The sequence below is a fragment of the Taudactylus pleione genome, unplaced genomic scaffold (genome assembly GCF_031769625.1).
Source record: "Taudactylus pleione unplaced genomic scaffold, aTauple2 ptg000456l, whole genome shotgun sequence".
Taxonomy (NCBI): Eukaryota; Metazoa; Chordata; class Amphibia; order Anura; family Myobatrachidae; genus Taudactylus; species Taudactylus pleione.
This window is the reverse complement of record NW_028284858.1, coordinates 367588-381218: the sequence shown is the minus strand read 5'-3', so window position 1 is coordinate 381218 and position 13631 is coordinate 367588. Positions and strand designations below refer to the sequence as shown.

Below are 13631 nucleotides of genomic sequence, written 5' to 3'. Positions count from 1 at the left end.
TTTTACGTCCTGAGAAATGGCTTTTCGGGTAAAATAAAACAGAGATGGAATTTGGTACCAGGGACACAGGACCTCAATTAACTGTGTAAAACCCACTGCCGGATGAAGATCCACCCCCAGCAGCAGCAAGCCTAGCGCTTAAGGATTCTTCTGAGTCCTACAAAGGGGAGGAGTCACCTAGCAATAACAAATTGGCTGCCGTTCTACCTCTGATCATTGCTGAGGATATTGAGGATGAAGGTGTTGGCGGTGGAGATTGCAGGTGCTGGAATCTAGTAGAGAGAAGGGAGCTAGCCGATACTGGACTGCTTGTTATTTTTTTAGCACCAGTTTCTGATGTTATCAAATACTTGTCATGAGCTCGCTGCAGATGATGTAATAGCGTGGAGGTTCCTAGATGCTTAACGTCCCTACCTCTACTTACTGTGGTTCCACAACGGCTACAGATGGCTTGACAAATGTTGTCAGGATATAGGTAAAAATAATTCCACACATAAGAGGTGGATTTGTTGGTCCTATGTCCAGGCATGACAATGGCCTTCTTTATATAATTACCAAGAGCTGCTTCCACTGGTGCCTGACTTACACAAACAACATTCTCAATATCCTCATTAGTGCCAGCGTCAGCTACACAAATATCCCCCTCATCCTCTTGCAATTCCATAGTGGCATCCTCAATTTATATGTAATCAGCAATACTTATGCTGCTCATCCCCACAAATATAGAGGGATCAGAAACTGTGGAAGGTGGTTTCTCTGAACAGTCAGGCTCACACATAGAACTTTTGGACACACTTAGGCTCTTCTCAGGGATTTGTGACATTTGTGTTTCTGCCTTAGTGGTTTTCAGTTTTTTACACTTCTTCTAAAGTCTGAGTGAAAAGGTCCCACTTTGTCACGAGAGGCAGAAGATGCCTCACTGACAGTTGCAGAACCACCACTCAGAAATAAAGGCCAAGGCCTGAGCCTTTCTTTACCACTTCATGTGGTGAATGGTATTTTGCCAATTTTTTGTTTTTCTGCACTAACCTTTAAACATGTTTTTGTCTTTAGCCGTGTAAAATCTCGATTTTTTTTTTATTTCAGATACCCTGATTTTTTAAAGCCTCTATGCCCTTGAGCATCAGCTTTAGATGATAGTGAAGGACTAGTATCGTTGTCATGACTGGTTGCAGCAGCTGCAGTGCTAGCATTTGATTGCTGCTTCTGCTCTCCTCTCGGTTAGTTGTCGTGATCCATATTGGTGAAAACACTCACGTTGTACAAAAACTACTTACTAGTATTATGTATTTACTAATCACCACTCACTGCGGAGTCACAGTACTTGTGTGTTATGGACTCACAGAGGGGTACGGTAAGCAGAGTCACAGTAATTGTATACACAGTGGACTATAGACCAAGGAGTCACAGTGCTTGTATACACAGTTGGCTACAGCCCAAGTGGTCACAGTTCTTGTATACACAGTGGGGTACTGCCAACAGTCACATTACTTGTATACGCAGTGGGGTAAGGCCCAAGGAGTCATAGTGTTTGTATACAAAGTGGGCTACAGCTTGCAGTCACAGTACTTGTATACAGTACACCGTGGGGTACAACACAAATAAACACTTTTCTTTTATACATTTTATCTACCTTTTTAAACTTTTTTAAAACTTTTCTTGCGTTAACGTGTAACAGTACTTGTGTGCTATGAACACGCAGTGGGCTACGGCCCAAGGAGTCACAGTGCTTGTATACACAGTGAAGTACAGCCAACAGAGTCACAGTACTTGTATACACAGTGTCGTTCGGCCCAAAGATTCACAGTGCTTGTATACATAGTGGGGCATTGCCCATTGAGTCACAGTGCTTGCATAAACAGTGGGCTACGGCCTGCAGAGTCACAGTACTTGTATACAGTACACAAATAAACATTTTATTTTATCTTTTATTATTTTTTTTTTTACTTTTCTTGCAGTAACTTGTCGTAGTGCTCATGTGCTATGAACACACAGTGGGGTATAGCCAACAGAGTCACAGTGCTTATATACACAATGAAGTATGGCCCAAGGAGTCACAGTACTTGTACACACAGTGGGGTACAGCCCAAGGAGTTACGGTGCTTGTATACACAGTGGGGTACAGCACCAATAAAAAAAAATTATTTTTTTTTACTTTTCACTTTCTTGAAAGTATTTTTTACTTTCTTACATTTTTTTTTTTTTTTTTTTACACAGCCACTTGTGAGTCTAATCCATTTAATCAGGAGATTATAGGGCACCATACATCAGCCTACAGTGTGCCCCCTATACATAGTCACTTTGTCAGCACAGCCACTTGTGAGTCTGGACAGAGCCACTTTAATCAGAAGAGTGTAGCGCAGCATACATCAGCGTGCAGTCAGTGCCCCCTATACAGTCACTTTACCAACTCAGCCACTTGCGAGTCTTAGCAGAGCAGTGCGCAGTGTGTGTGCGTGTGAAATAGCACCGAGTCCTGGTTGCCGCACCTTATAAAGAAAACAATTCTCGCGAGAATCTAATGTTGGGAGGAAGACGTTTGGCCTTGCAGAGAGATTAGAGTCAGACGGGAACACCCGAGCAGCGGCCCGGTGTTAGGAGTAGTTCGGATTCCACAGAATTCGAACCGCTCTTCCCTAGTTAATTGAGGAATCAGCTGCATCAATGACTCACTGCTGATGTGCCTGTGTATGCATGCCGAGCAAACATATGAAACATACCTTCAAAGTAAATGCTAAAGTAGCATAAGGATAATCAACATATAACCGGGGTATAGGGGTGTCCCACACTGTGCAGTTGGGAGGGACTGACGCGCATTTCACCTGCATGGCTTGATCACAGAAAATCAGCTACTAGTTTGTTATATACTTTACCTATTATGTCTAATGTTCAATATTCTGCTTTAATTCCCATGCATGCAACTGTAATTCCCATTACGGTTGCATGCATGTTTTTTAAATATCCTATAGTATGCCTTTTAGTCTCATTAGTATTAAGTAATGTGGATTACCTACCCCACTGTACAGTACTGCAAGTTTTTGTGGTGCCCTATAAATGATGATAATAATCGATACAATACTAATAAAAAAATAATAGCCTAAAAATAACAAGAACAACTTACTCTATACAGTGCATTTCACAAACAACTTCTTTCCAGTCCTTATACCCATGCAGATTTCCAGCTTTCACTATCACTTTATCTTTAGCTTTCCCAGCAAACTCCTTTGACACAATCACATGGAAGTATACTGTGATCTGAGTGGTTGGATCCAGATTCCTGCAAAATTCATAAAATTACTGTAAAAAGAAATTTGATACCCAAAATAGACAACGCATTGATTCATTAGTACAACTACACCTAAACTTCTGCCAGGACTGGCTTCTATATCTGGGGCAGCACACAGAAAACCATGGGTCATTGTCAATGTACCTTACATTTCGTTCTTGTTTATTTGCTTTATTGCCTGAAACCGTTTTACTTGAAGCCACTTTTCCATCTCCATCTTGTTGATTTCCTTGCTGCTTTTTTGCATCTCCATCGTCATTTTTTGTCACTTCTTCCTTCTATTACAGATATTTGTAAATAGAAATAAACAGTATTGACTACATATCACAGTGTAAAGCATTTGTGCATCTCTCAAAACAAACATCCTTCCAGATTTGTCTCCACCAGGAGTCAAGCATTACGTTGATTTAAATATATACACACACACACACACACACACACACACACTCTATATTCACATACAGCGCATCCGGAGAGTATTCACTATGCTTCACTTTTTCCACATTTTGTTATGTTACAACCTTATTCCAAAATAGATTACATTCATTTTTGTCCTCAAAATTCTACACACAATACCCCATAAAAACGTGTAAAAAGTTTTTTTTTTAGATTTTTGCTAATTTAATAAAAAAAAAAATTTAAGAAATCACATGTACATAAGTATTCACAGCCTTTGCCATGAAGCTCAAAATTGAGCTCAGGCGCACCTTGTTTCCACTAATCATCCTTGAGATGTTCCTATAGCTTAATTGGAGTCTACCTGTGGTAAAATCAGATGATTGGACATGATTTTGAAAGGCATACATCTGTCTATATAAGGTCCCACACTTGACAGTGCATGTCAGAGCATAAACCAAGCATGAAGTCCAAGGAACTGTCTGTAGATCTCCAAGACAGGATTGTCTCAATGCACAAATCTGGGGAAGGGTACAGAAAAATATCTGCTGGTTTGAAGGTCCCAATGAGCACAGTGGCCTCCATCATCCATAAATGGAAGAAGTTCGGAACCACCAGGACTCTTCCTAGAGTTGGCGGGCCGTCTAAACTGAGGGATCGGGGGAGAAGGGCCCTAGTCAGGGAGGTGACCAAGAACCCGATGGTCACTCTGTCAGAGCTACAGCATTCCTCTGTGGAGAGAGGAGCACCTTCCAGAAGGACAACCATCTCTGCAGCAATCCAGCAATCAGGCCTGTATGGTAGAGTGGCCAGACAGAAGCCTCTCCTAAGTAAAAACTACATGGCAGCCCGTCTGGAGTTTGCCAAAATGCACCTGAAGGACTCTCAGACCATGAGAAACAAAATTCTCTGGTCTGATGAGACAAAGATTGAACTCTTTGGCGTCAATGCCAGGCGTTATGTTTGCAGGAAACCAGGCATCGCTCATCACCAGGCTAATACTATCCCTACAGTGAAGCATGGTGGTGGCAGCATCATGCTGTGGGGATGTTTTTCAGCTACAGGAACTGGGATACTAGTCATCATAGAGGTAAAGATGAATGCAGCAATGTACAGAGACATCCTGGATGAAAAACTGCTCCAGAGCGCTCTTAACCTCAGACTGGGGCGACGGTTCATCTTTCAGCAGGACAACGACCCTAAGCATACAGCCAAGATATCAAAGGAGTGACTTCAGGACAACTCTGTGAAAGTCCTTGAGTGGCCCAGTCAGAGCCCAGACTTGAATCTGATTGAACATCTCTGGAGAGATCTGAAAATGGCTGTATACCTACGCTTCCCATCCAACCAGATGGAGCTTGAGAGGTGCTGCAAAGAGGAATGGGCAAAACTGCCCAAAAATAGGTGTGCCAAGCTTGTGGCATCATATTCAAAAAGACTTGAGACTGTAATTGCTGCCAAAGGTGCATCAAAGTATTGAGCAAAGGCTGTGAATAATTATGTACATGTGATTTGTTAGTTTTTTTTTTATTAAATTTGCAAAAACCTAAAAAAAACTTTTTATGGGGTATTGTGTGTAAAATTTTGAGGACAAAAATGAATTTATTCCATTTTGGAATAAGGCTGTAACATAACAAAATGTGGAAAAAGTGAAGTGCTGTGAATACTTTCCAGATGCACTGTAATATATATACATACATATATCAGTACATATCATATCTATCTATATTTATATAGCCCTACTAGTATAACCACCTATCTAATATTGTGTAGGTTCCCCTTGTGCCACCAGGGCAGCTCTGACTCATTGAGGAATGGACTCCACAAGACCTCTGGAGGTATCCTGTGATATCTAGCACCAAGAAGTTACAATTTAACCAGAAAAAGGCTGTCTTTTGTAGATGCACATATATAAAATATAATTTTAATCTTTAACATTGAAATAAGTAAAAATACTGTAGGTAGTCAGTGAAATACTAAAAAGAATAGGAGATGTGAAAAAAGTACAGAATCGTGTTTAAAAAAAAGAATCTGTGCCATACGGGTCCAGAAACTAATGATTCATTGTGTTAATAAAAAACAATGTAAGTACAAATAAAGCACTTCGGGAGTGCTGATAAGAATCATTGCATATTCATTTAATATGGTACAATTAAACATACATATAAATATATAACACTGTACTGAAAAAAACACTTTATCAGGCTAATTAAAACAAATACATAGAATATATAAAATGTCTTTATTGTAGAGAAAGTGGACACTAATTTGCAATTAAATACCCAGAGCATAATACTAGTACTTGTACGCATATATTGGTACTAGTGCTCAAATACTGGGATTTATCTATACTTCAATACAAAGAGGATTATCTCTATCCTAACGGAGCACAGTAGCTTAAGTGGATACTAATTTGCATTTAAGACATTTTATATATTCATTTTAATTATTTAGCCTGATTAAGTGTTTTTTCATTACAGTGTTATATATTTATATGTATGTTTAATTATACCATATTAAATGAATATTCAATGATTCTTAACAGCGCTCCCTAAGTGCTTTATTTGTACTTATATTGGGTTTTTTGATTGCTAGTTAGTATTTCCAGGATACTAATTGGGAGCTGCATTATGAATAAACATCGTTTTTTTACATACTTTTGTGCCTAATATAGATAGGTTTTATCTGTGGGTTTTTTGATTGATTAATTATATAGATATATGTATCTCTTTCTCACTTTATTGTATATCGATATATAATGAGTTAATAAATTCTTATTTCAACTCTAATAATACAGTTTTCATTTACTGTGTATTTTCTGTATGTATGGGTCTATTAATCCCTATATTTTTTTCACAATCTAGTAGTCTCCATTTCACATTTATCAAAGAATACCACATATAACCAGAATGTAACATATAATGTATCCACTGACAGAATTCTCACATTGATAATATATCCACTGTGCAGTTCATATAGTTTTATAGTAGAACTATACTATTAAGTTCACATACACTCCAGGGAGTCTAAAGGACCCTACACACTAGACGATTCTTTGAACAATATGGCAGATTCCGACACATCGGAATGACAAATCGCTCAAATAGTCAAGTGAGTACGCGCTATACTCGCTCCCGTTGCGGCACCCATCGCATCTTCACATCTTCCCTACATTCAGCTCAATTTGTCAATCTCGTTAACGACTTTCCAGCAAATCATGCAGTGTGTACCCACTACTGGACAACTAGGCAATATGGTTACATTATATAGTTAACGATGTGACCACCAAACAAAGCAAGATACTGTATATCGTTCAGTCATTTGAAACATTGTACAGTGTGTATGCACTATATTGTTTGTCCAGGAGTTCAAGAGAAATCTAAACTGCCATCGCATCGTTTACAAGTTGTCTAGTGCACAGGTTCTCAAACTCGGTCCTCAGGACCCCAAACAGTGCATGTTTTCCAGGACTCCTCACAGACTCACAAGTGAAATAATTAGCTCCACCTGTGGATCTTTTAAAATCTGTCAGTGAGTAATGAATACACCTGTGCACCTGCTGGGTGACCTGGAAAACGTGACCTGTGTGGGGTCCTGAGGACAAAATTTGAGAACCACTGGTCTAGTGTATACCAGGTTTAAGATCTCTCCACAATGATTGAGGTTGCTCTCTTACGAAAATACAAATAGCTCTTGAGGACTTATTAAAGTTTCTTGCAGTTTATCGGTAACCATTCTATATGTAGTTTGCAATCCATTCATATTAATATAACAACTTACCGTACCATCTATCAATTGCCTCACTGCCCATAACATATAATTGTTGTTTAATGAGCATGATAACAAGTGTTATTGACACACTAAAAAACAAGCACTTTTAGCACAAAGGTAACGACAAAGGTGAATACCCAAAGGTGAATACCTGTTTAATCTGTATCGATGTTAGGACAATATATATTTCTCTGTTGTTGATAATTTAAATAAATAATCTCTTTGTCACCATCACATGTTGATCCACACGCGCAAATATATTTGCATCAATTATGATATGCAATGCTGGTTTAAATTAAATGAGTAACCCTTTATATTTCTCAGTGTCACAGCACTAGAGGTCTAGTAGAATAAACAGTATATATTTGAATTGCAATCTGATGTGTGCAGCGATCACAGTAAATACTCAACGCGTTTCTCCGCACACCGGCGGCTTCTTCAAGAGGAAGCCACCGCCGGTGTGCGGAGAAACGCGTTGAGGACACAGAGAGGATACGGAGGACCAATTGAGAAACATAGAGTCCAGTAATCAACACTCTGCTGCATACCTCCTGGGATACAGATACCGAAGCTTCTCCAGTATTTACATCAGCCGATACCCCATGTGATCCGCGCAGCCTCCTGGGAGTGAGAGACTCGAAGGGCTGCGTTTGGAGTATTCACGGAAAGGGACAGCGGGCCACTGTGCCGGGACGCAGTACTATATTTCCGGAGACAGCAAATTGTGAGAGCCGCAGGAGTGGCCTTAATGTACAGGAGGACAGTGAGTACTGTGGAGGACTGAGTGATCTATACTCCACACCTACATGTCTCATTGAGAAAAAAATTTCAAGCTCATTGTGGATTACTGGAAGCCATGTAGTTTCATTGGGCCTCATTGTTTCCTTTATACATTGCTACATTTGTTGGAGGCACATTGGACTTCCTACATATTGTAAGGAATTGTATATACCATCAAATCAAGTTCCTTTTGATAGGTTTACTCAAAAAGTGATGCAGATGAATCAAGATAGCTACACTTTTTCCAGCTGAGATTTATAAGAGAACTGTTTACTGCTTACTTTGTGTTTTTTATAATTATATGCTTGATATCCCCACTCCCAGGAGTTTAAATGTGTTTTGGATATATATTTTCATATATTTTTATGAGATTCTATTAAAGAATTTAAGAACACCTCTTATTGTGTGGTAATTAAGCCCCGCCCACTTTTTCTGTGTACAGAATAAAGTTAGACTGCATTTGACAAAGAGTGCACCCATCCATCCATGTCCAAAGAGTTCTCCCCATGAGCTGGAGCAACTGAACAAGACTGTATAAATGGGACTAGCTGTGCACAACAGCCACGTGATGTCACAAAAATAAAGCAGCATTTGCATGTCTAAGCATTTGTGTCAATTATTTTTTATGACCATATTAAGATACAAGGCTACAAATAAATAACTTTTACACAGCACAAAGAAATAATACAACTTGTAATGTCTCTACTATAAACAGTAAGGGGATGTTTGCATATAATTGCCATTGACAGTATCTCTGGAATCAAAGCAAAATCACAGATTTTTGTACAATCTATATCTCTATGGGAGCGAACAAAAAGCCGCAATGTAAGTGCAATGCAGAAACGCGACTTGCACCTAACTGAATTGCCTCCTAAGAGTCCCTCTTATATATACAAATGAGAAGTGACAGTGGTTTGATATTTTAGGGAGGTATCCCTATTACCAGGGGTAATCTGCCACACAAAAAAACGGGCTTTTATCGCAATAAAAGCCAGATGGTAATTATTGGGCTATACAATTAAAGCCCGTAGTTTCCGTGTGAAAAATTACCGTTTCTCATTCGAAAACACATAAGATCCTAAGTACTTTCGCAGCAGTGATCGCCGAAAAATGCTTACTTATCAGGTTTTTGGTTTCGCCTGCCACAAAAGCCCAGTTAAGTGCTGGCATTAGCTGCGGAAAACTGCAGCTTCTAATAGCACACCGCCCTTAGTGGTATAATAGTAAATGAACCACATTCACAGATTATTACACAACAAACAGAATGTACATAACCTGTTTTATTTTTACCTCAGAATTTTTGTTAGAATTTTCGTTTTGTGGTGTTTTGTTGTCTTTATTGCGGTTTTCATCTTTTTCCTTTTTGCTCCTGTTTCCCTGGGTCAAGTTATCAGAGGAAGTTGCGGGATTGTTCTTAGCACTTTCATCAGTTTTCTTATCATAGTCTTTTTTATTTTGTGTCTGAGTTTTAGAATCATCTACAGTTGTTTTATTATTATTCCGTTTATTTTTCTGGTTTTTGCTCTCGCTCCTTGAAGCAAGGTCAGAAGTGCTTACGTTAGTGTCCTCCATATTGCGGTTATTGGCGCCGCCAATGCCAGGTGCCTCTATGTTATTTCCATTTTCATATTCCTTTTGTGACTTTGCTTCAGTTTTATTTCCATCAATCGTCCCTTTTCTAGAAGTTTTAGGTCCTGTCTCCTGGTCATTTGCATTTTGTCTGCTTCCGTTGCTGCTCTCGTCTTTGATACTGTCGTCAGAAATGCCGCTCTTATTTGGCAGCTTGGCTTTGAATTCACAGTCAGCTTTTTGCTCACTAACCTTTTCAACGTTCTTGTCCTCATTTCCGGAGTCTTGTTTCTTTGTTGTTGTGTCATCTTCTTTATTAATAGTGCTGGAAGTTTCCCTTTCAGGATTTTCTTTTGTAGATACATCATTTTGGTTTCGCCTATTCTCACATTTCTTTTGTTCTGGCTCACTGAAGATAATGGTATTTCCTGAAATAACTGTATTAGTAGTCTCATGTTTATCACTTTGCATCAAGTTACCAGAACCTTCCTTGTCTATGGACTCTTGCTCTTCAGTTACAGCTTTCACTTCTGCAATTTCCTCCTCGGAAATTAAAGCATCTTTGTGTTTTCTTGATCCTTCGAGGCCTTGTAATTCTCCTGTTTGTTTGATAAAATCTTGGGCAACTGAGTCACCACAGCCAAATTCAGCCGGTGTCCTGTCAGCGGAAATATCTTTTGGTAAAGAAGAAGGTGCATTTTCACTAATAGACTCCTCAGTATGCTCAGAATCATTTTCACCTTCGATATGTTCAACTCTCTCAACACTGTTGCATTCCAAAGACGAGGGAAGAGATATAGAGGACGCGGCTGAGTCAGGATCAGCGCTAGTGTCCTTTTTGTTTTTCTTCCGGTTTCTTTTCTGTAAAATAAGTAGATATCAAACAATAAAAGGGGAAGAACTGTAATGGATGTAGTCCGCATCCCGGTAATTCGGATGCCAAAGGTCGGAATCCCGACTCCAAAAGCCCAACCGCGGATATCCCGACGGTAAGTATTAGGGTTAGGTTTAAGGTAGGGAACTAGAGGGAGGGTTATGGTTAGGCTGTGGGGGGGGAGGGTTAGGATTTGGTTGTGGAAAAGGTGGGTTAGGGAAAAAGGTTAGGGTACCTACCTGCACGTGTCGAGATTCTGACCGACAGGATGCCGCTGTCAATATTCTGACCGCCGGCATCCTGACCACCGGGATCCTGTACCCAACCCACACTGTAATCCCAAATTCTACAGACTGGACTGGTTGTGGCAATGGCAGAGCCGCATGCAGATACAGCCGCGATCGCAGGCAGAATATAGGCATGCCACGTATCATTTTAATCAGTGGAAGCTGCTTGTGCGTCTTATTTGTATCACTTTGCAAATAAGGCGCATTTGAAAGTAAAACATTACACTAAAAAGATGCTCGGGGGTACAGAGTCATTCCACGGTGTGACGCGACTATAAGGGCTGTTTAACGCACAAGGAAGTAAACTGTATGTGGACACATCTGTACAGGCTATGACAAAACAAATCATCCTTCCCCAGCAATCAAGTTTTAACTATATAGTTTGCTTGAGGGAGGTGCACCCAGGAAAAAAGTAGGCATGGACAAAACAAGAAAGACAAAGTATTCCTAATCAGGGGCACTCGCGGTCTGATACTAGTATATTTGGCCATGATCATTGGCATAGGCGCAGCCAGTTTAACGTGGAAATACATTGCACTTGCTGGTTCCTAATCGCTATCGGTTCTACTTCGATACTTCCTTCTACTGCCTCCACATGTGACCCGCCCCAAAACTCCTCCAGCCTTTACTCCTCAAACTGCAAATGAGGACACATCTGTACATCAGGCGGCAAATCAGGGAAATCCAACATGTTGGATTTAACCAATGGCCTGACCTCAGCGTCTGGGAATCAGAGAATTGTCCCAATACTCCGTCACAGATGAATGGGGGCCTTTACTTGCTTTTATTTTTGCTTTGCTCCCATCTCCGAACTGGCCACAATGTGATCTATCCTACCATGGAGGGACTGCAGGCTCTGTAGCAGCATCAGGGAGGGAATACAGAAATTAGGCCTGCCAATTGTGATTTTGACTTTTGCCTGGATTCCTCCTTTGTTAAACAAAAATAAATAAATGAATGAATGGAAAACCCACCCTTCGTTTCTTAGTCGGCGGGCTGCCAACTCTCAGTGACTGTGGCTCATCCACTGTCTTCACTTCTTCATTGCCGGCAGCTGTTTTGGCTTCATCTGAAATCAGCTCTTTTCCAGGATCCAATTCAGTCTCAATTAGAGAAGTTGGATTTTGGTTACCATCCCCTGTGAAGTGATAATTACATGTCAATTTAATAAATGTAAACAATATATTTCTTATGCTTGTAACAAAACTGATCATATATAATACAGTGTCATTTGACCACATATTAGCCTTTCATACCTTGCTCAGGTATCGTTACAGTAAACAGAAGATTGGTGGGGTTTATATTGTCCATTTTTTTCTCCCAAATGTTGGGAGGTACAAAACAGCCCTGGTTACCTAACAAAAATAGGCAGAAGTTGCTCACTGAACTCTGCAGATTGCTGGCATATTACCGGGAGATCTACGAAATCATTACCTCGTATTTTGTACTGACTTTATTTAGACAAAAGACAATCCTGCTGCAGCAGAATCTACTCTTTCTTCCGTTTCTCAATCATTAACAAACTTATAATGTCATTTTCTTTGCCCTCGGTAGGCAAAGATGAGCCTGGGATCATTATAAAACACCCATTTATAAATTTCACATAAATGAATATTGTACCTGAGGGCCTGATTCAGAGGTGGACGGTAATGCATACGCAACTGCATACTCCCATGGTGTCACGACCAGGGTCTCTCGGCATGGTAGTCGACGGTTAATACCTGTGAGGACACTATGGCAAGGGGCGTCTGGCAGTGGCAGTTGTGCCTGGCGAAGAGCATTGGCTGTGCGTGGTTCTGTGGGGGCATACTGTCACTCTGGTCTGGTTAGGCCTGGGGGTGCTTCCGTTCCGTACTGGCATGGGCACCGCCATCTTGTCTCCGGTCAGGTGACCTAGTTGCCCTATCCTGTTGTGTCACATGCTCCTCTCTGACCATTCACGGCTGTGCACTGGGGATTTAAGGGAGTTCAGAGCTCCCTTGCATTGCCAGTGCAACGTGTATCTCAGCCTAGCTGAGAGGGAGTTCTTTGTGCTTATCCTGTTCCTGTGAATTCGCTGTCTGCCAGTCTGCCTGTCAGCTCCTAGCTTCCGCTGGACTACCCCGCTTCCTCCATCACCCTTGCCCATACTTGAGTGCCTGAGCTTGCTGACATCCTGCTCATTTGCCTTAGTTCACTACCTGCATACCTGGCTATTAGTTTCCTGCATCACTACCTGCATACCTGGTTGATTATTTTCAGTCTCACTACCTGCACACCTGGGCAGCTCTAATTGTTTCTACTTGAACATTAACCCATTGCTCCCACCACAGAACTCTTGTGCACATTTATATATTCCTGGACTTTTATTTACTGCCATAGTTTATGTCTACTCAAGTACATATTAAAAAACCTAGTTTTTTATTCAAATCCGCTTCTGTGATCGCTCCTGCTACCACCCCGGGTCCACAAACAACCCAGAACATAACACATGGATCGCAGTCGCTAATATATGCTAACGTAAGAGACGGCAGATTTTGTATTGAGACGCCCACCGGAGCCCTTGGGGTTGCCCGCAACTGCGTGAACAAATGCAGCATTGTACGCAGAGCTTCAAAACATCGACAGCTTGAATAAGTCATGGTGCGTACACACTAGACGATATGCTCCCTGAGCGATATCGTCTAGT

General features: G+C 40.7%; 1 protein-coding gene across 1 annotated transcript in view; it reads right to left on the bottom strand.

Moving 5' to 3' along the window:
- The window catches only part of RNF213 (ring finger protein 213), a 282285-nt gene that overhangs the window by 253157 nt on the left and 15497 nt on the right, over positions 1-13631 (bottom strand). Inside the window, exons 3-6 of the mRNA XM_088448501.1 lie at positions 11938-12101; positions 9524-10663; positions 3431-3564; positions 3122-3277 (exon numbers count right to left, since the gene is read on the bottom strand). Of these exons, the coding sequence (XP_088304627.1) occupies positions 3122-3277; positions 3431-3564; positions 9524-10663; positions 11938-12101 (1594 nt within the window). The remainder of the gene's footprint in view (positions 1-3121; positions 3278-3430; positions 3565-9523; positions 10664-11937; positions 12102-13631) is intronic.